At 52.4% G+C, this 22422-nt stretch overlaps 1 protein-coding gene across 1 annotated transcript in view; it reads right to left on the reverse strand.

Moving 5' to 3' along the window:
- The window catches only part of LOC144504040 (mannose-1-phosphate guanylyltransferase regulatory subunit alpha-A-like), a 29295-nt gene extending 7259 nt beyond the window's left edge, over positions 1 to 22036 (reverse strand). Inside the window, exons 1-8 of the mRNA XM_078229197.1 lie at positions 21867 to 22036; positions 14424 to 14521; positions 13500 to 13603; positions 11542 to 11734; positions 10089 to 10148; positions 3141 to 3271; positions 1042 to 1195; positions 610 to 707 (exon numbers count right to left, since the gene is read on the reverse strand). Of these exons, the coding sequence (XP_078085323.1) occupies positions 610 to 707; positions 1042 to 1195; positions 3141 to 3271; positions 10089 to 10148; positions 11542 to 11734; positions 13500 to 13603; positions 14424 to 14521; positions 21867 to 21906 (878 nt within the window). The 5' untranslated portion in view covers positions 21907 to 22036. The remainder of the gene's footprint in view (positions 1 to 609; positions 708 to 1041; positions 1196 to 3140; positions 3272 to 10088; positions 10149 to 11541; positions 11735 to 13499; positions 13604 to 14423; positions 14522 to 21866) is intronic.
- Positions 22037 to 22422: the final 386 nt, after the last annotated feature.

Here is a 22422-nt window from a genome sequence, read left to right on the forward strand (position 1 = left end):
TCCAGCCTGCGGAAGGTACAGCCACCAATTGGAAGAGATGAGAGAGAAATATTGAGAAAGGGAATAAAGGGAGGAAAGGGCGGAGGGAGGAACTGAGTGTCCAGGCAGGCGCAGGAAATGCAATAGACACGGAGAGAGAACCAGGCTGCCGTGGGATAGACACAGAGAGCGAGCGAATCAGAATGGATTCAAAGGCACAGAGTGACGGGTATGGGAAACGGAGAAAAATACTCGAGAACAGAGCCAATCAGTGTGGAGATGGCTGGACAACGACCTGTGGCCAGGGATAGTGGAACAGCCAGCCAATAGGCCCCAGCCTGATGGAACAGGAGGCCATTCAACCCCTTGAGTCTGGCCTGTCATTCCATTAGACCTTGGCTGATGTGAACCTCAACTCCACTTCCCCACATTGGTCCACATTTGTGACAAGAATTAACCCCTGAATGCTCCGACTCGAATTTTAAGGTTCTGTCCACCTGTCCTGGACCCCTCCTCCCCCCACCCAACCCAACTCCACCCCCACTCTATCAACCCAATCAAATCCTTTAATCGTCTGAAACCCCTCGGTTAGATCACCCCCTAATCTTCTACACTCGAGGGGATACAAGCCGAGTCTGAGTGAGCTGTCCTCGAGATTTAACCCTTTCAGCCTCGGGGTCATTCTGGGGAATCTGAGCTGTTCCCCCTCCAGGACCCAAATCTCCTTCCTGAGGCGCGGGGCCCAGAACTGAAGCCAGTTACTCCGGACGGGGTGGAAGCAGAGCTTTCTATAACTGTCATCTCACTCCCTCCTCTTTATATCCCAGTCCCCGGGGTAAAGGGCAGCATTCTGTCAGGTTTTTGAACACCCACCCACCCAATGTTAATGATTTCTGTTCTGCCTCCTCTGAAAGGTCTTTGCTGATGGGGTTTGATGAATATTTCTTTTGTCGTTTTTATTGAGGAGGAGGGAGTTGGCTCAGTGCCTGTCCTGGATGAGAATGTGTTAGCGTTAAGAAGCACACTACACTCACACAACGAACTTACTCAGAGTAAGAATACCTGAGGGTGAGGCAGACAAAGGTGAAGAAAGCGTAATCGGGGGAAAAGAGAGAGAGAGGAGCAATGAGAAACCTCCATGGTAAAGTTCAGCTCTGCCTCCTGTACACAGACTCGCAGCGGAACAGGAACGCAGGAGCAACAATCAAACTCTGTGCTGTATTGAGAACAACAAGCAGTGAATGTTGTTCCTGTATTCTCCAGTATTCGAGGATGCGGTGAAACACCGCGAGTATTAACAGCCTCACAGGGTGCGACACGAGGTTCGAGCCACACTCACCCTAACGAGGCGATCCTGTCAACCCAGGATTCGGAGCTCTGCTCTCCATTCCGTGCTGTGCTCACAGTTTCAGGACTCACAATCCGAGTAATCCAGACAAGAGACTCAGGCCGGAGTTTTTACCGGGACGGGCGCGGCTCACAGAACGGAATTCTCCGTTGGCCTGAGGCAGGATTTTACGAGCCTCGCCCGAGCGGGGTCATAAAATCCCGGCCAGAGAGTTCAAATCCACTGCATTACTTAGAAAGAATAAATCAGTAAAAAAAATAACTCAAATAGAAAGCTGGTCTCAGTAATAGCAGCCATGGAACTGGGAAGGAAATCTGCCTTGTTCACCTGGTCTGGCCGACATGTGACCAACACCAACAGTCATGTGACTGACTCTTAGCTTCCCTCTGACATGGCCGAGCAAGTCACTCTGTCACCACCACTCGTCCGGGGAAAATCCGAGGCCTCAATTAATCCGGAATAACAACTTGTTTTGGGGACAGGGTCAAACAGAGCTTGATATTCCCTGTCACAGCTTCAGAAAGATAAAACGATAGACTTGCATTTCTATAGCGCCCTTCAGCACCTCAGGCTGTCTGAGTATTTTACAGCCAATGAAATGCTTCTTAAAGTCTCACAACACCAGGTTAAAGTCCAACAGGTTTATTTGGAATCACAAGCTTTCGGAGCGCGGCTCCCTCAGTACTGACTCTCTGACAGTGCGGCACTCCCTCAGTACTGACCCTCTGACAGTGCGGCACTCCCTCAGTACTGACCCTCTGACAGTGCGGCACTCCCTCAGTACTGACCCTCTGACAGTGCGGCACTCCCTCAGTACTGACCCTCTGACAGTGCGGCACTCCCTCAGTACTGACCCTCTGACAGTGCGACACTCCCTCAGTACTGACCCTCTGACAGTGCGGCACTCCCTCAGTACTGACCCTCTGACAGTGCGACACTCCCTCAGTACTGACCCTCTGACAGTGCGGCACTCCCTCAGTACTGACCCTCTGACAGTGCGGCACTCCCTCCGTCGTGTACTGTGTCAGCTTGGATGGAGAGGCAGTGACATTATCACTGTAGTACAAATCCAGTTTAATATTCTGGGGACCCGGGTTCGAATCCTGCCATGGGTAGATGATGAAATTTGAATTCAATTAAAAAGTATCTGGAATTAAGAATCTACTGATGACCATGAAACCATTGTTGATTGTTGTAAAAACCCATCTGGTTCACTAATGCCCTTTAGGGAAGGAAATCTGCCGTCCTTACCCGGTCTGGCCTACATGTGACTGCAGAGCCACAGCAATGTGGTTGACTCTCAACTGCCCTCTGAAATGGCCGAGTGAGACACTCCGTTCAGGGGTAATTAGGGATGGGCAGTAAATGCTGGCTATTGGTTGCGGGGAAAGAGCAGGGGAGAGAACTTATTGGACAGCAGAAGAGGTAGAATTAGGCCAAGTGGCCTCTGACTCAATCACTCAAAACCTTTAATGGGCACAGTAAGAAGTCTCACAACGCCAGGTTAGAATCCAACAGGTTTATTTGGCATCACGAGCTTTCGGAGCGCCGCTCCTTGACTCACCTGATGAAGAGGCAGCGCTTTGAAAGCTCGTGATACCAAATAAACCTGTTGGACTTTAACCTGGTGTTGTGAGACTTCCTACTGTGCCCACCCCAGTCCAACGCCAGCAGCTCCACATCAACCTTTAGTGGTGTTTGAATCTATAACCCGATTTTGGAATGAGAGTGATGATGGAAAAGTGAGGCGTGGGAGTGGGAGCTGATGACAGATACACTTTGTTCCAGCCCCTCATACACTCGATGTACTTACATGGAGCGATCCTGCTGGTTTTTCCGGAACACTTCTCCGATATACTGGAAAATATCTGGCGTGAATAGGTAAATTCCGCAGTTGATGATGTCACTGACAAATGTGCTTGGCTTCTCCACATAGTGAAGTATCTGGAGGGAGAGGGGGAGAGTTTTACCGAGACTCAGAGCATGTTGAAGAACCTCCCCCATAACTGCCTGCACCCTGGACTACTCCCTAATCAGCTTGACACCCCCAGCACAAAGCAGCCCACTCTGGGGAGGCAATGGCCTAGTGGTAATATCGCTAGACTATTAACCCAGAAACACAGCGAAACTCAGGGATCCTGGTTCGAATCCCACCATGGCAGATGGAATTAGGAATCTACTGATGACCATGAAACCATTGTCGATTGTTGGAAAAACCCATCTGGTTCACTAATGTTCTTTAGGGAAGGAAATCTGCCGTCCTTACCCGGTCTGGCCTACACGTGATTCCAGAGCCACAGCAATGTGGTTGACTCTCAACTGCCCTCGGGCAACTAGGGATGGGCAATAAATGCTGGCCAGCCAGCGACGCCCATGTCCCATGAATGAATAAAAACTTGATTGCTACCCCATCCACAACCTTTCAATTCCACCACCACCAACGCACAGTGACAGCCGTGTGTACCATCTACAAGATTCACTGCAGGAACTCACCAAGACTCCTTAGGCAGCACCTTCCAAAACTATGACCTCCCCCACCTACAAGGACAAGAGCCAGCAGGTACCTGGGAACACCACCACCTGGAGGTTCCTCTTGTGATGATAGTGTGCTATTGCTATATATATTCTATTGTTTTTAATGTCTATGGGAACGGTTTACGGATTCAGCTCTATTCTGCAGGCAGTTGGTGTGTCTGGAAAACATTTAGCTCAGATGCTGGGAGAGTAGGCCATGTATTGTTTACTTAGGGTAGAGCTAATGAATTTTTGTTCATAGAATCATAGAAACCCTACAGTGCAGAAGGAGGCCATTCGGCCCATCGAGTCTGCACCGACCACAATCCCACCCAGGCCCTACCCCCACGTATTCACCCGCTAATCCCTCTAACCTACGCAGCCCAGGACACTAAGGGGCAATTTTTAGCATGGCCAATCAACCTAACCCGCACATCTTTGGACTGTGGGAGGAAACCGGAGCACCCGGAGGAAACCCACGCAGACACGAGGAGAATGTGCAAACTCCACACAGACAGTGACCCGAGCCAGGAATCGAACCCGGGACCCTGGAGCTGTGAAGCAGCAGTGCTAACCACTGTGCTACCGTGCCGCCCAATGAATGAAGATTTCCCAGGGCTTTTGATTAAAGAAATAAAAGGTGTGTTGAGGTACGCAGGGCCATGTGATGGTGTGGTTAATGGGAAGAGCTAGGTCTGTAGCAGAGAAACAGCTTTTCAGTTTCAGCTGGGAATTGCTTGAAGACAGAGGTTTTCTGCAAGTTGCTAAAACTCTCTCTCTCTCGGAAAGCTTTAAGACAAACTATACTCATTATAGCAAGTATATCTATAACTGCTAACTGTACTTAAAGTGGCAACTTCCTCTGCAAGAGAAATGTTGCTTACTTGGAACCGAAAGAGTAAAAGTTTAAAGATTAAAGTTGTTTCTTTGATAAGGAGGATGTGCAGGATATTCTGGAGGGTCTGAAAATAGATAAATCCCCTGGTCCGGATGGGATTTATCCAAGGATTCTCTGGGAGGCAAGAGAAGTGATTGCAGAGCCTCTGGCTCTGATCTTCAGGTCGTCGTTGGCCTCTGGTATAGTACCAGAAGATTGGAGGTTAGCGAATGTTGTCCCATTGTTTAAGAAGGGGAACAGAGACTTCCCCGGGAATTATAGACCGGTGAGTCTCACTTCTGTTGTCGGCAAGATGTTGGAAAAAATTATAAGGGATAGGATTTATAGTTATTTGGAGAGTAATGAATTGATAGGTGATAGTCAGCATGGTTTTGTGGCAGGTAGGTCGTGCCTTACTAACCTTATTGAGTTTTTTGAGAAAGTGACCAAGGAGGTGGATGGGGGCAAGGCAGTGGACGTGGTATATATGGATTTTAGTAAGGCGTTTGATAAGGTTCACCATGGTAGGCTTCTGCAGAAAATGCAGATGTATGGGATTGGGGGTGATCTAGGAAATTGGATCAGGAATTGGCTAGCGGATAGGAAACAGAGGGTGGTGGTTGATAGTAAATATTCATCATGGAGTGCGGTTACAAGTGGTGTACCTCAGGGATCTGTTTTGGGGCCACTGCTGTTTGTAATATTTATTAATGATCTGGATGAGGGTATAGTTGGGTGGATTAGCAAATTTGCTGATGACACCAAAGTCGGTGGTGTGGTAGACAGTGAGGAAGGGTGTCGTAGTTTGCAGGAAGACTTAGACAGGTTGCAAAGTTGGGCCGAGAGGTGGCGGATGGAGTTTAATGCGGAGAAGTGTGAGATAATTCACTTTGGTAGGAATAACAGATGTGTTGAGTATAGGGCTAACGGGAGGACTTTGAATAGTGTGGAGGAGCAGAGGGATCTAGGTGTATGTGTGCATAGATCCCTGAAAGTTGGGAATCAAGTAGATAAGGTTGTTAAGAAGGCATATGGTGTCTTGGCGTTTATTGGTAGGGGGATTGAATTTAGGAGTCGTAGCGTTATGTTGCAACTGTACACAACTCTGGTGCGGCCGCACTTGGAGTACTGTGTGCAGTTCTGGTCCCCACATTACAGGAAGGATGTGGAGGCTTTGGAGAGGGTGCAGAGGAGGTTTACCAGGATGTTGCCTGGTATGGAGGGGAGATCCTATGAGGAGAGGCTGAGGGATTTGGGATTGTTTTCGCTGGAAAGGCGGCGGTTAAGAGGGGATCTTATTGAAACATATAAGATGATTAGAGGTTTAGATAGGGTGGATAGTGATAGCCTTTTTCCTCTGATGGAGAAATCCAGCACGAGGGGGCATGGCTTTAAATTGAGGGGGGGTAGTTATAGAACCGATGTCAGGGGTAGGTTCTTTACCCAGAGGGTGGTGAGGGATTGGAATGCCCTGCCAGCATCAGTTGTAAATGCGCCTAGTTTGGGGGCGTTTAAGAGATCCGTAGATAGGTTCATGGACGAAAAGAAATTGGTTTAGGTTGGAGGGTCACAGTTTTTTTTTTAACTGGTCGGTGCAACATCGTGGGCCGAAGGGCCTGTTCTGCGCTGTAATGTTCTATGTTCTATGTTCTATGTTCTTTTGATTTAAAAATATTGTCCAATTATTAATGCTTCATTTGTTAGAGTCATAGTTAACTGTGTTATTGAATAAAGAGTGTTTTACTATAAAAGATCCCAAATTTGTCAGTAGAATTACTCAGAGAGCGAAGTACTCTCGTCACATTTATGCCAAAATAAAAAAATCGTTGGGTTCTAGTCTCGCTTTATATCATACCCCGGGGTTCAGTCTGGCTTTATATCATACCCCGGGGTTCAGTCTGGCTTTATAACATACCCCGGGGTTCAGTCTGGCTTTATATCATACCCCGGGGTTCAGTCTGGCTTTATAACATACCCCGGGGTTCAGTCTGGCTTTATAACATACCCCGGGGTTCAGTCTGGCTTTACAATATACCCCGGGGTTCAGTCTGGCTTTACAATATACCCCGGGGTTCAGTCTGGCTTTACAATATACCCCGGGGTTCAGTCTGGCTTTACAATATACCCCGGGGTTCAGTCTGGCTTTATAACATACCCCGGGGTTCAGTCTGGCTTTATAACATACCCCGGGGTTCAGTCTGGCTTTACAATATACCCCGGGGTTCAGTCTGGCTTTACAATATACCCCGGGGTTCAGTCTGGCTTTATAATATACCCCGGGGTTCAGTCTGGCTTTATAACATACCCCGGGGTTCAGTCTGGCTTTACAATATACCCCGGGGTTCAGTCTGGCTTTACAATATACCCCGGGGTTCAGTCTGGCTTTATAATATACCCCGGGGTTCAGTCTGGCTTTATAATATACCCCGGGGTTCAGTCTGGCTTTATAATATACCCCGGGGTTCAGTCTGGCTTTATAATATACCCCGGGGTTCAGTCTGGCTTTATAATATACCCCGGGGTTCAGTCTGGCTTTATAATATACCCCGGGGTTCAGTCTGGCTTTATATCATACCCCGGGGTTCAGTCTGGCTTTATATCATACCCCGGGGTTCAGTCTGGCTTTATATCATACCCCAGGGTTCAGTCTGGCTTTATAATATACCCCGGGGTTCAGTCTGGCTTTATAATATACCCCGGGATTCAGATCCAGGACCCGAACACCCTCCAAACCGCTCACCATCCTGACTTGGAAAGATATCACCCTTCCTGCACTGTCATTGGGTCAAAATCCTAGAACTCCCTCCCTAACAGCACTGTGGGTGTACCTACACCACAGGATTTGCAGCGGTTCACAAAGGCAGCTCACAACCAACTTCTCAGGGGCAATTAGGGATGGGCAATAAATGCTGGTCCAGCCAGTGACACACATCTCTGGGGAATGAATTTAAAAATGGCATTTTATTCATAGAATCTCTACAGTACAGGAGACTATTCGGCCCATCAAGTCTGCACCGACCACAATCCCACCCAGACCCTATTCCCACAACTCCACGCATTTACCTTGCTAATCCCCCTGACACTAAGGGGCAATTTAGCATGGCCAATCAAACTAACCCGCACATCTTTCAGACTGAGGGGGGAAACCCACGCAGACACGGGGAGAACGTGCAAATTTCACACAGACAGTGACCCAAGTCTGGAATTTAACCCGGGTCCCTGGCGCTGTGAGGCAGCAGCGCTAACCACCGTGCCACCGTCTTCACACAGGGTGAAGGAAGAACAAAAATGTAAGTGGGGTAAAGAGGAAATGGACTTGAATAAGACCCCTCCCCCTCAGTAAAGTAGGTGTGTGGGGTTTGGGCAGTGGGTGTGAAGGGAAGACAGCACTGCCACAGAGGCTGTCTTTCATGTGAAGCCCTGCCTATCTGCTCAGGCAGATGTCAAATGCTGTATGACGACGGCAAACTGGAATTCTGTAAGACTGAGATCGTGGGGTTCGTTACCGGTGGCACAGTGGTTAGCGCTGCTGCCTCACAGCACCAGGGACCTGGATTCAATTCCCGGCTTGGGTCACTGTCTGTGTGGAGTTTGCATGTTCGCCCCGTGTCTGCGTGGGTTTCCTCCGGGGGCTCCAGTTTCCCCTCTCAGTCCAAAGATGTGTGGGTTAGGTTGATTGGCCATGATTAATTGCCCCTAGGTGATTAGGAGGGTAAATATGTGGGGTTACAGGGATGGGGCCTGTGTGGGATTGTTGTCGGTACAGACTCGATGGACCGAATGGCCTCCTTCTGCACTGTAGATTCTATGATCCTGTCTGTGGGTCTATCGAACCCTGCGGTATGGGAAGAGGCTATTTGACCCAGTGCGCCTCTGCTAACTCTGTGAATAATCTATCCAATTAATCCCACTTTACCACTCCTTTCCCAGTACCTGGGAAATTTCTCCTTTTCCAGCGTTTATTCAATTCCCTTTTGGACGGCACAGTTACAACAATTCACTGCAGAAAACAAATTCTCCTCATCCCCCCCCTCTGGGTCTGTTACCGATTCTCGCCAGTCTGCCCCTCTCTGGTTACCGACTGGGAATCGTTTCTCATCAAACCGCAGATCGCACTGGCTCTCTCTCAACCTTCTCCAGCAACAACTATCAACAGGAGGAGGCCGTTCAGCCACTGTGCCATTCGATCAGATTAGAACTGATCTGTTTTTCCATATCCTTAGAATCCAAATCATAGAATTCCTACAGTGCAGAAGGAGGCCAGTTGGCCCATCGACACTCTGACAGAGCATCGTAACCAGGCCCTATTCCTAAAACCCAGCATATTTACCCCGCTAATCCCCCTAAACCTACACATCCTGGGACACTGAGGGGCAATTTAACATGGCCAATCAACTTAACCTGCACATCTTTGGTGTGGGGGAGGAAATCAGAACACCCGGAGGAAACCCACACAGACATGGGGAGAACGCGCAAACTCCACACAGACAGTGACCCATATCCTTGATACTCTTATTGACAAAACACTACCAATCTCAATCCTAAAAGCTTCATGGACCCTCACCCTCAACAGCTTTTCTGAGAAGAAGGTTCTAGATTCCCGCTCCCTCTGTGTGAGGAAGTGCTTCCTGACATTTCCCCCCGAACGGCCTGGCTCCAATTTGAAGGTTCTGCCCCCTTGTTCTGGACTCCCCCCAACAGAGGAGATAGTTTCTCTCTATCGACCCGATCAAATCCTTTAATCGTCTGAAACCCCTCGATTAGATCACCCCCTAATCTTCTACACTCGAGGGGATACAAGCCGAGTCTGAGTGAGCTGTCCTCGGGATTTAACCCTTTCAGCCCCGGCATCATTTTGGGGAATCTGAGCTGTTCCCCCTCCAGGACCCAAATCTCCTTCCTGAGGTGCAGGGCCCAGAACTGAGTCTTTACCCAGAGAGCGGTGAGAATATGGAACTTGCCACCACAGGGAGCGGCTGAAGTGAATCATGGGTATACATTAAGGGGATAAAAGCAAATGACAGCAGATGCTGGAATCTGAAACAGCAACAGAAAATGCTGGAAAATCTCAGTGGGTCTGACAACATCTGTGGAGAGAGAATAGAGCCAGTGTTGAGTCTGGATGACCCTTCGTCAGAACATTACAGTGGAGAAAGGAATAGAAAGATGTGCGGATAGGATGAGATGAACTAAGGTGGGAGGACGTCCATGTGGAACAGGCACAGAGCAGTTGGGCCGAATGGCCTGTTCTGTGCTGTAAACTCTGTGTAAATACTGTTATAGGAACAGAGTGTAATGAATGAGATGGGGAGCGGATCGAGTTCCAGTGAGTTTAGCAGCTGCTGTAACTGTCGAGAGCAGTTTGCTCACCTCGTGGGTCTGCTGATTCTCCACAATGCAGCCATAGTTCATCGATTGTCTCCTGTTCGCCTGCAGAGATACGCCAGGAGAAAGGTTAATAACAGCGACCACACAGCTCTGCCACACAGCCTTCACAAAGTGCCGGGCAATGACCATCTCCCAAAGAGAGGGTCGAACCATTTCAGCTCGACATTCCATGGCGTTACCATCGCTGAAATCCCCCACGATCACCATCCTGGGGGTTTCCATTGACCAGAAACTGAACTGGACCCAGCCACATAAACAGTGGCTACCAGAGCAGGTCAGAGGCTAGGAATACTGCGACGAGTAACTCACCTCCTGACTCGCCAAAGCCTGTCCACCATCTACACGGCACAAGTCAGGAGTGTGATGGAATATTCCCCACTTGCCTGGATGGGTGCAGCTCCAACAACACAAGAAACTCAACACCATCCAGGACAAAGCAGCTCCGCTCGATCGACACGTTAACCATAAACATTCACTCCCTCCACCACCGACGCGCAGTGACAGCCGTGTGTACCATCTGCAAGATGCACTGCAGCAACTCACCAAGGCTCCTTAGGCAGCACCTTCCAAACCCAGGACTGCGAGCACCCAGAAGATTAGGAGCAGCAGATACCTGGGAACACCACCACCTGGAAGTTTCCCTTCAAGTCACTCACCATCCTGACTTGGAAATATGTCACCATTCCTGCAAAATCCTGGAACTCCCTTCCTAACTGCACTGTGGGTGTGCCTACACCATATGCAGTGCAGCGTTTCAAGAAGGCAGCTCACCACCACCTTCTCAAGGACAACAAGGGATGGGCAATAAATGCTGCTCAAACCAGCAGCGCCCACATTGCATGAACGAATAAAAATAATACAACTCACCAAGGCTCCTTCAACAGCACCTTTCAAACCCACTCCAAATTACCTTCCCCCGCCCAGAACCAGCCCCCGCCCCAGAACCAGCCTCCCCCCCTCCCCAGAACCAGCCTCTCCCCTCCCAAAACCAGCCCCCGCCCCAGAACCAGCCCCCCCCCGCTCCTGAACCAGCCCCCCCCCGCTCCTGAACCAGCCCCCCCTGCTCCTGAACCAGCACCTCCCCCCCGCTCCTGAACCAGCCCCCCCGCTCCTGAACCAGCCCCCCCCCGCTCCTGAACCAGCCCCCCCCCTGCTCCCGAACCAGCCCCCCCCCCCGCTCCCGAACCAGCCCCCCCTGCTCCCGAACCAGCCCCCCCTGCTCCCGAACCAGCCCCCCTGCTGCTGAACCAGCCCCCCAGCCCCTGAACCAGCCCCCACTGCTCCTGAACCAGCCCCCCGCCCCCCCCCTGAACCAGCCCCCCCTGCTCCTGAACCAGCCCCCCTCCGCACTGAACCAGCCCCCCCCGCCCCACCCTCTCTAATCCCCGAGTGAGTTTCCCAGCTTTTACATAAAAGATCACATTTGATTCCTTACAGTTGTCCCCAACATAATGAAGGAGTTGATTTGTCCGCGAGCTTGTTGGAATTCCATCATCTGCATCAATGGAAACTCCGAGCAAACGTCTGTGTTCATGACAAAGAACCTTTCCGGGTTTCCTGACAGGATCTGGTCTCGGAAGTGGTACAGTCCACCACCAGTGCCCAAAGCAACATATTCCTGGAGATACCTGGCAGCAAAAAGGACATGAAGAAGCAGCTCTTTGTTCAAATTATTATTGGAAACCCAACACGCTTACAAACATGTCAAAAAACACAGAATCATAGAGTCCATCCAGTGGAGAAGGAGGCCATTCGACCCATCGAGTCTGCACCGACCACAATCCCACCCTGACCCTATCCCCATAACCCCATGCATTCACTCTAGCTAGTCCCCCTGACACTAAGGGGCAATTTCGCACGGTCAATCCACCTAGCCCGCACATCTTTTGGAGTGTGGGAGGAAACCAGAGCACCCGGATAAAACCCAATCAGACACGGGGAGAACGTGCAGACTCCACAGTGACCCAAGCCAGGAATCGAACCCGGGTCCCTGGCGCTGTGAGGCAGCAGTGCCAACCACTGTGCCACCCTAGCTTTCTCATATCTTTCTCTACAGCCTAGCTATGACAGTAACACTACATTCTGCACTCTCTCCTTTCCTTCTTTATGAATGGTATGCTTTGTCTACACAGTTCACAAGAAACAATACTTTTCACTGTATATTAATATATGTGACAATAATAAATCAAATTTAAATAGATTATTCAGCCCACTGTGTCGGGGTTTGCTCTTTCTCAGCGACTGACAAATTATTGCCCTTCAACTCTTTCTCCATTTCTCTGTTGAAAGTTCCGATGGAATCTGCTTCCACCGCCCTTTCCGGCAGCACCTTCCAGATCACAACTCACTGTGGAAAAGAATTCTGCTCTTCTCTCTGTCTGGTTCGATTACAGATTCTCTTTAATCTGTCCCTCTGGTTACAGACCTCCTGTTACAGGAACAGTTTCTCCTTGTCCACTGGTTCAAAACCCTGGATAATTTTGAATGCCTTTATTAATTCTCCCCTAGAACTTATCTAAAAAGAACAATCCCAGTTTATCCAGGAGCTTGCAGCTGGTGTCACTGAAATCCCTCATCACTGTCTTTCTTTTATTCTGCCCACACATCCGACTCACCTCACTGAGCCCCGTACAGCATCGCGGCAGGGGGCACCGCAGCGACAGCATCGCGGCAGGGGGCACCGCAGCGACAGCATCGCGGCAGGGGGCACCGCAGCGACAGCATCGCGGCAGGGGGCACCGCAGCGACAGCATCGCGGCAGGGGGCACCGCAGCGACAGCATCGCGGCAGGGGGCACCGCAGCGACAGCATCGCGGCAGGGGGCACCGCAGCGACAGCATCGCGGCAGGGGGCACCGCAGCGACAGCATCGCGGCAGGGGGCACCGCAGCGACAGCATCGCGGCAGGGGGCACCGCAGCGACCGCAATGGGGCAGGGGGCACCGCAGCGACAGCATCGCGGCAGGGGGCACCGCAGCGACAGCATCGCGGCAGGGGGCACCGCAGCGACAGCATCGCGGCAGGGGGCACCGCAGCGACCGCAATGGGGCAGGTTATCGCAGTGACTGTCACACAGCAGGGTATGTGAATATGGAAGCGGATAGTAAACTGGCAGGGAGTTGGGTTGTGATTCGAGGAACGGCTTTGCGTGATGTTCTGAATGGTTCAATGGTCAATCCTGGTGCGCCTGAACAAACAAGATTCAAATCAGCAATCGAGCAAAACGGTCTGGTGTTGATGAGAGAGTCAGGAGGGTCTGACACGTGTGCTCACATGCGTGCTCTCACAGACTGCCCTTTAAACACTGTGTACCTGGAATGTACAATTCGCTCTTTGTCTGACATTGATACTCTAGTTTTACAAACACAGGGCTTACAGGAAGATTTTCCTCTACCTTATACAGATTTTGAACTCCTGCGCGGCCAACAAGAGGAAACGGTTCAATTCATCGCTTGGCTGATAAAACCCAATTAATAAAATCTCCTTCATATTCGGAACCTGCAGAGAGGCAAAGGACAACATGGTGAGAACAAAGAACAGTACAGCACAGGAACAGGCCCTTCGGCCCTCCAAACCTGTGCTGATCATGATGCCCTAACTGAAAAAGAAACCCTTCTGCCCTAATCCGGTCCGTATTCCTCTATTCCCTCCCGATTCATCTCCCCATCCAGATGTCTCTTACATGCGATTAATGTGCCTGCTTCCACTGCCTCCTCTGGCAGCGCGTTCCTGGCACCCACCGCCCCCTCTGGCAGGGCGTTCCTGGCACCCACCGCCTCCTCTGGCAGCGCGTTCCTGGCACCCACCGCCCCCTCTGGCAGCGCGTTCCAGGCACCCACCGCCCCCTCTGGCAGCGCGTTCCAGGCACCCACCGCCCCCTCTGGCAGCGCGTTCCAGGCACCCACCGCCCCCTCTGGCAGGGCGTTCCTGGCACCCACCGCCTCCTCTGGCAGCGCGTTCCTGGCACCCACCGCCCCCTCTGGCAGCGCGTTCCTGGCACCCACCGCCCCCTCTGGCAGGGCGTTCCTGGCACCCACCGCCCCCTCTGGCAGCGCGTTCCTGGCACCCACCGCCCCCTCTGGCAGCGCGTTCCAGGCACCCACCGCCCCCTCTGGCAGCACGTTCCTGGCACCCACCGCCCCCTCTGGCAGCGCGTTCCAGGCACCCACCGCCCCCTCTGGCAGCGCGTTCCAGGCACCCACCGCCCCCTCTGGCAGCGCGTTCCTGGCACCCACCACCCCCTCTGGCAGCGCGTTCCTGGCACCCACCACTCTCTGTTTGATAACTCATGCCAGTGAAATGGAAGGGAATGTGTTACCTTTGAGCAAGCCTCAATGTGATGCTGAATCATCGGGACACCAGCCACTGGGAACAGGGGCTTTGGAACCTCGAAGGACAAAGGGCGGAATCGCGTCCCTGCAAAAATACAAACAACTGTTTCAGGAACCCAGTGTCCAATCAAACGCTCCCAGGACAGGTACAGCACAGGGTTAGATACAGAGTAAAGCTCCCTCTACACTGTCCCCATCAAACACTCCCAGGACAGGTACAGCACGGGGTTAGATACAGAGTAGAGCTCCCTCTACACTGTCCCCATCAAACACTCCCAGGACAGGTACAGCACGGGGTTAGATACAGAGTAAAGCTCCCTCTACACTGTCCCCATCAAACATTCCCAGGACAGGTACAGCACGGGGTTAGATACAGAGTAAAGCTCCCTCTACACTGTCCCCATCAAACATTCCCAGGACAGGGACAGCACGGGGTTAGATACAGAGTAAAGCTCCCTCTACACTGTCCCCATCAAACACTCCCAGGACAGGTACAGCACGGGGTTAGATACAGAGTAAAGCTCCCTCTACACTGTCCCCATTAAACACTCCCAAAGAACAAAGAAAATTACAGCACAGGAACAGACCCTTCGGCCCTCCAAGCCTGCACCGACCATGCTGCCCCCGACTGAACTAAAACCCCCTACCCTTCCGGGGACCATATCCCTCTATTCCCATCCTATTCATATATTTGTCTAGACGCCCCTTAAAAGTCACTACCGTATCCGCTTCCACTACCTCCCCTGGCAACGAGTTCCAGGCACCCACCACCCTCTGTGTAAAAAATCTGCCTCGTACATCTCCTTTAAACCTTGCCCCTCACACCTTAAACCTTGCCCCTAGTAATTGACTCTTCCACCCTGGGAAAAAGCTTCTGACTATCCACTCTGTCCATGCCTCTCATAATCTTGTAGACTTCTATCAGGTCGCCCCTCAACCTCCATCGTTCCAGTGAGAACAAACCACGTTTCTCCAACCTCTCCTCATAGCTAATGCCCTCCATACCAGGCATCATTCTGGTAAATCTTTTCTGTACCCTCTCCAAAGCCTCCACATCCTTCTTGACTACCTTCTCCACCTGCATTGCCACTTTCAGTGACCTGTGTACCTGTACACCCAGATCCCTTTGCCTATCAATACTCATAATGGTTCTGACATTTACTGTATATTTCCTATCTGTATTAGACCTTCCAAAATGCATTACCTCACATTTGTCCGGATTAAACTCCATCTGCCATCACTCCGTCCAAGTTCCCAACCGATCTATATCCTGCTGTATCCTCTGATGGTCCTCATCGCTATCCGAAAATCCACCAACCTTTGTGTCGTCCGCAAACTTACTAACCAAACCAGTTACATTTTCCTTCAAATCATTTATATATATTACAAACAGTAAAGGTCCCAGCACTGATCCCTGAGGAACACCACTTGTCACAGCCCTCCATTCAGAAAGGCATCCTTCCACTGCTACCCTCTGTCTTCTTTGACTAAGTAAGAAGTTAACAACACCAGGTTAAAGTCCAACAGGTTTATTTGGTAGCAAAAGCCACACAAGCTTTCGGAGCTCCAAGCCCCTTCTTCAGGTGAGTGGGAATTCTGTTCACAAACAGAGCATATAAAGACACAGACTCAATTTACATGAATAATGGTTGGAATGCGAATACTTACAGCTAATCAAGTCTTTAAGATACAAACAACGTGAGTGGAGAGAGCATCAAGACAGGCTAAAAAGATGTGTATTGTCTCCAGACAAGACAGCCAGTGAAACTCTGCAGGTCCAGGCAAGCTGTGGGGGTTACAAATAGTGTGACATGAACCCAATATCCCGGTTGAGGCCGTCCTCGTGTGTGCGGAACTTGGCTATCAGTTTCTGCTCAGCGACTCTGTGCTGTCGTGTGTCGCGAAGGCTGCCTTGGAGAACGCTTATACCCGAATATCAGAGACCGAATGCCCGTGACCGCTGAAGTGCTCCCCAACAGGAAGAGAACAGTCTTGCCTGGTGATTGTCAAGCGGTGTTCATTCATCCATTGTCGCAGCGTCTGCATGGTTTCCCCAATGTACCATGCCTCGGGACATCCTTTCCTGCAGCGTATCAGGTAGACAACGTTGGCCGAGTTGCAAGAGTATGCACTGTGTACCTGGTGGATGGTGTTCTCACGTGAGATGATGGCATCCGTGTCGATGATCCGGCACGTCTTGCAGAGGTTGCTGTGGCAGGGTTGTGTGGTGTCGTGGTCACTGTTCTCCTGAAGGCTGGGTAGTTTGCTGCGGACAATGGCCTGTTTGAGGTTGTGCGGTTGTTTGAAGGCAAGAAGTGGGGGTGTGGGGATGGCCTTGGCGAGATGTTTGTCTTCATCAATGACATGTTGAAGGCTCCGGAGGAGATGCCGTAGCTTCTCCGCTCCGGGGAAGTACTGGACAACGAAGGGTACTCTGTCCACTGTGTCCCGTGTTTGTCTTCTGAGGAGGTCGGTGCGGTTTTTCGCTGTGGCGCGTTGGAACTGTTGATCAATGAATCGAGCGCCATATCCTGTTCTTATGAGGGCATCTTTCAGCGTCTGGAGGTGTCTGTTGCGATCCTCCTCATCCGAGCAGATCCTGTGTATTCGGAGGGCTTGTCCGTAGGGGATGGCTTCTTTAACGTGTTCAGGGTGGAAGCTGGAGAAGTGGAACATCGTGAGGTTATCCGTGGGCTTGCGGTACAGTGAGGTGCTGAGGTGACCGTCCTTAATGGAGATGCGTGTGTCCAAGAATGCAACCGATTCCGGAGAGTAGTCTATGGTGAGTCTGATGGTGGGATGGAACTTGTTGACGTCATCATAGAGTTGTTTCAGTGATTGCTCACCATGAGTCCAAAGGAAGAAAATGTCATCGATGTATCTGGTGTACAGCATCGGTTGAAGGTCCTGTGCGGTGAAGAAGTCTTGTTCGAACCTGTGCATGAAGATGTTGGCATATTGAGGTGCGAATTTTGTCCCCATGGCTGTTCCGTGTGTCTGGATGAAGAACTGGTTGTTGAAGGTGAAGATATTGTGGTCCAGGATGAAGCGGATGAGATGTAAAATTGCATCTGGAAACTGGCAGTTGTTGGCGCTGAGCACTGAGGCCGTTGCAGCAATTCCATCATCGTGGGGGATGCTGGTGTTGAGTGCCGAGACATCCATTGTCACGAGGAGTGCTCCTGGTTCAACTGCTCCATCTGTGCCGAGTTTCTGTAGGGAGTCTGTAGTGTCGCGACAAAAGCTGGGGGTTCTTTGTACAATGGGTTTCAGGATACCCTCAACATAGCCGGAGAGGTTCTCGCACATCTTTTTAGCCTGTCTTGATGCTCTCTCCACTCACGTCGTTTGTATCTTAAAGACTTGATTAGCTGTAAGTATTCGCATTCCAACCATTATTCATATAAATTGAGTCTGTGTCTTTATATGCCCTGTTTGTGAACAGAATTCCCACTCACCTGAAGAAGGGGCTTGGAGCTCCGAAAGCTTGTGTGGCTTTTGCTACCAAATAAACCTGTTGGACTTTAACCTGGTGTTGTTAAACTTCTTACTGTGTTTACCCCAGTCCAACGCTGGCATCTCCACATCATGACTTCTTGACTGAGCCAGTTCTGTATCCATCTTGCCAGCTCACCTCTGATCCCATGCAACTCCACCTTCTGCACCAGTCTGCCATGAGGGACCTTGTCAAAGGCCTTCCTGAAGTCCATGTAGACAACATCCACTGCCCTACCCTCATCAATCATCTTCGTCACTTCCTCGAAAAACTCGATCACATTCGTGAGACACGACCTCCCCTTCACAAAACCATGTTGCCTCTCACGAATACATCCACTTATTTCCAAGAGGGAATAAATCCTGTCTCGAAGAATCCTCTCCAATAATTTCCCTACCACTGATGTGAGGCTCACCAGCCTGTAATTACCTGGATTATTCTTGCTACCCTTCTTAAACAAAGGAACAATATTGGCTATTCTCCAATCCTCTGGGACCTCCCCTGTAGCCAGTGAGGATACAAAGATTTCTCTCAAGGCCCCAGCAATTTCCTCCCTTGCCTCTCTCAGTATTCTGGGGTAAATCCCATCAGGCCCTGGGGACTTGTCTACCTTAATGTTTCTCAAGAACCCCAATACCTCCTCCTTTTTGATCTCAACATGACTCAAACTATCTACAAACCCTTTCCCAGACTCATCATCCACCAAGTCCTTCTCTTTGGTGAATACTGACGCAAAGTACTCATTTAATACCTCGCCCATTTCCTCTGGCTCCACGCATAGATTCCCTCCCTTGTCCTCGAGTGGGCAAACCCTCTCCCTGGCTACTCTCTTGCTCTTTATATATGTATAAAAAGCCTTGGGATTTTCCTTAATCCTGCTGGCCAATGCTTTTTCATGACCCCTTTTAGCCCTCCTTACTCTTTGCTTAAGTTTCTTTCTACTTTCCTTGTATTCCACACTTGCTTCGTGTGTTCCCAGCCTCCGAGCTTTGACAAATGCTTCCTTTTTCTCTTTGACTAGGCTCACAATATCTCTCATTATCCAAGGTTTCCAAAACTTGCCATATTTATCCTTCATCCTTACAGGAATGTGCCGGTGAATCCCTATCAACTTACACTTGAAAGCCTCCCACATGCCAGATGTTGATTTGCCCTCAAACATTTGCCCCCAATCTACATTCTTCAGTTCCTGCCTAATATTGTTGTAATTAGCCTTCCCCCAATTTAGCACCTTCACTTGAGGACTACACTTATCTTTATCCATCAGTACCTTAAAGCTTACTGAATTGTGGTCACTGTTCCCGAACTGCTCCCCTACTGAAACATCGACCACCTGGCCGGGCTCATTCCCCAATACCAGGTCCAGTATGGCCCCTTCACGAGTTGGATTGTCTACATACTGTTTCAAGAAGCCCTCCTGGATGCTCCTTACAAGCTCTGTCCCATCCATACCCCTAGCACTAAGTGAGTCCCAGTCAATATAGGGGAAATTAAAATCTCCCACCACAACAACCCTGTTACTTTTACAACTTGCCAAAATCTGCCAACATAAGTGTTCCTTCCAGGACAGGTACAGCACGGGGTTAGATACAGAGTAAAGCTCCCTCTACACTGTCCCCATCAAACACTCCCAGGACAGTTACAGCACGGGGTTAGATACAGAGTAAAGCTCCCTCTACACTGTCCCCATCAAACACTCCCAGGACATGTACAGCACGGGGTTAGATACAGAGTAAAGCTCCCTCTACACTGTCCCCATCAAACACTCCCAGGACATGTACAGCACGGGGTTAGATATAGAGTAAAGCTCCCTCTACACTGTCCCCATCAAACACTCCCAGGACAGGTACAGCACGGGGTTAGATACAGAGTAAAGCTCCCTCTACACTGTCCCCATCAAACACTCACAGGACAGGTACAGCACGGGGTTAGATACAGAGCAAAGCTCCCTCGACACTGTCCCCATCAAACACTCCCAGGACAGGTACAGCATGGGGTTAGATACAGAGTAAAGCTCCCTCTACACTGTCCTCATCAAGCACTCCCAGGACAGGTACAGCACGGGGTTAGATACAGAGTAAAGCTCCCTCTACACTGTCCCCATCAAACACTCCCAGGACAGGTACAGCACGGGGTTAGATACAGAGTAAAGCTCCCTCTCCACTGTCCCCATCAAACACTCCCAGGACAGGTACAGCACGGGGTTAGATATAGAGTAAAGCTCCCTCTACACTGTCCCCATCAAACACTCCCAGGACAGGTACAGCACGGGGTTAGATACAGAGTAAAGCTCCCTCTACACAGTCCCCCATCAAACACTCCCAGGACAGGTACAGCACGGGGTTAGATACAGAGTAAAGCTCCCTCTACACTGTCCCCATCAAACACTCCCAGGACAGGCACAGCACGGGGTTAGATACAGAGTAAAGCTCCCTCTACACTGTCCCCATCAAACACTCCCAGGACAGGTACAGCACGGGGTTAGATATAGAGTAAAGCTCCCTCTACACTGTCCCCATCAAACACTCCCAGGACAGGCACAGCACGGGGTAAGATACAGAGTAAAGCTCCCTCTACACTGTACCCCATCAAACACTCCCAGGACAGGTACAGCACGGGGTTAGATACAGAGTAAAGCTCCCTCTACACTGTCCCCCATCAAACACTCCCAGGACAGGTACAGCACGGGGTTAGATACAGAGTAAAGCTCCCTCTACACTACACCCACCCCGGCACTCCCCGCCCCTCCCCCGGGCACTGACCCCCCACCCCCCGGGCACTGACCCCCCGCCCCCCCGCCACTGACCCCCCGCCCCCCGGGCACTGACCCCCCCCTCCCCCGGGCACTGACCCCCCCCTCCCCCGGGCACTGACCCCCCGCCCCCCGGGCACTGACCCCCCCCCTCCCCCGGGCACTGACCCCCCCCCTCCCCCGGGCACTGACCCCCCCCCTCCCCCGGGCACTGACCCCCCCCTCCCCCGGGCACTGACCCCCCCCTCCCCCGGGCACTGACCCCCCCCCTCCCCCGGGCACTGACCCCCCCCCTCCCCCGGGCACTGACCCCCCGCCCCCCGGGCACTGACCCCCCCCTCCCCCGGGCACTGAACCCCCCCCTCCCCCGGGCACTGACCCCCCCGCCCCACGGGCACTGACCCCCCCGCCCCCCGGGCACTGACCCCCCCGCCCCCCGGGCACTGACCCCCCGCCCCCCGGGCACTGACCCCCCGCCCCTCCCCCGGGCACTGACCCCCCTCCCCCGGGCACTGACCCCCCGCCCCTCCCCCGGGCACTGACCCCCCGCCCCTCCCCCGGGCACTGACCCCCCCCGCCCCTCCCCCGGGCACTGACCCCCCCGCCCCACGGGCACTGACCCCCCCGCCCCCCGGGCACTGACCCCCCGCCCCCCGGGCACTGACCCCCCGCCCCTCCCCCGGGCACTGACCCCCCGCCCCCCGGGCACTGACCCCCCGCCCCTCCCCCGGGCACTGACCCCCCGCCCCCCGGGCACTGACCCCCCGCCCCTCCCCCGGGCACTGACCCCCCTCCCCCGGGCACTGACCCCCCGCCCCTCCCCCGGGCACTGACCCCCCGCCCCTCCCCCGGGCACTGACCCCCCGCCCCTCCCCCGGGCACTGACCCCCCCCCCCTCCCCCGGGCACTGACCCCCCCCCCCCTCCCCCGGGCACTGACCCCCCCCCCCTCCCCCGGGCACTGACCCCCCTCCCCCGGGCACTGACCCCCCGCCCCTCCCCCGGGCACTGACCCCCCGCCCCTCCCCCGGGCACTGACCCCCCCCGCCCCTCCCCCGGGCACTGACCCCCCGCCCCTCCCCCGGGCACTGACCCCCCGCCCCTCCCCCGGGCACTGACCCCCCGCGCAATCCACCCCCGCCGGGCAATGACACTCCCCCCCCTCCCCCCTCCTGACAGGTACCTTTCTGGGAGCCGCCGATCAGAATGACGGCTTTGAGCATGGCGGCGGGGGTGACTCGGGGTCTGGGGGTGACTCGGGGTCTGGGGGTGACTCGGGGTCTGGGGGTGACTCGGGGAACGGGGCTGCGTCGCTCCGACTCCCAGACACTCCAACCGATTCCGGCGCAAGCTGATTCCGTCAGAGCGCAACGGAAGGCGCAAAGAGATGATGTCAGAGAGGAATTACAGCCGCTAGTGACGTAATCAACCCGCGACAGAGACAAAAAACCCAAAGGAAACAGAGACCCAACCCTAATTACCCAGATACTGAGAGAGAGAGAGACCCAACCCTAATTACCCAGAAACTGAGAGAGAGAGAGAGAGAGAGAGACCCAACCCTAATTACCCAGATACTGAGAGAGAGAGAGACCCAACCCTAATTACCCAGATACTGAGAGAGAGAGAGAGACCCAACCCTAATTACCCAGATACTGAGAGAGAGAGAGAGACCCAACCCTAATTACCCAGATACTGAGAGAGAGAGAGAGACCCAACCCTAATTACCCAGATACTGAGAG

Source organism: Mustelus asterias, chromosome 14 (genome assembly GCF_964213995.1).
Source record: "Mustelus asterias chromosome 14, sMusAst1.hap1.1, whole genome shotgun sequence".
Taxonomy (NCBI): Eukaryota; Metazoa; Chordata; class Chondrichthyes; order Carcharhiniformes; family Triakidae; genus Mustelus; species Mustelus asterias.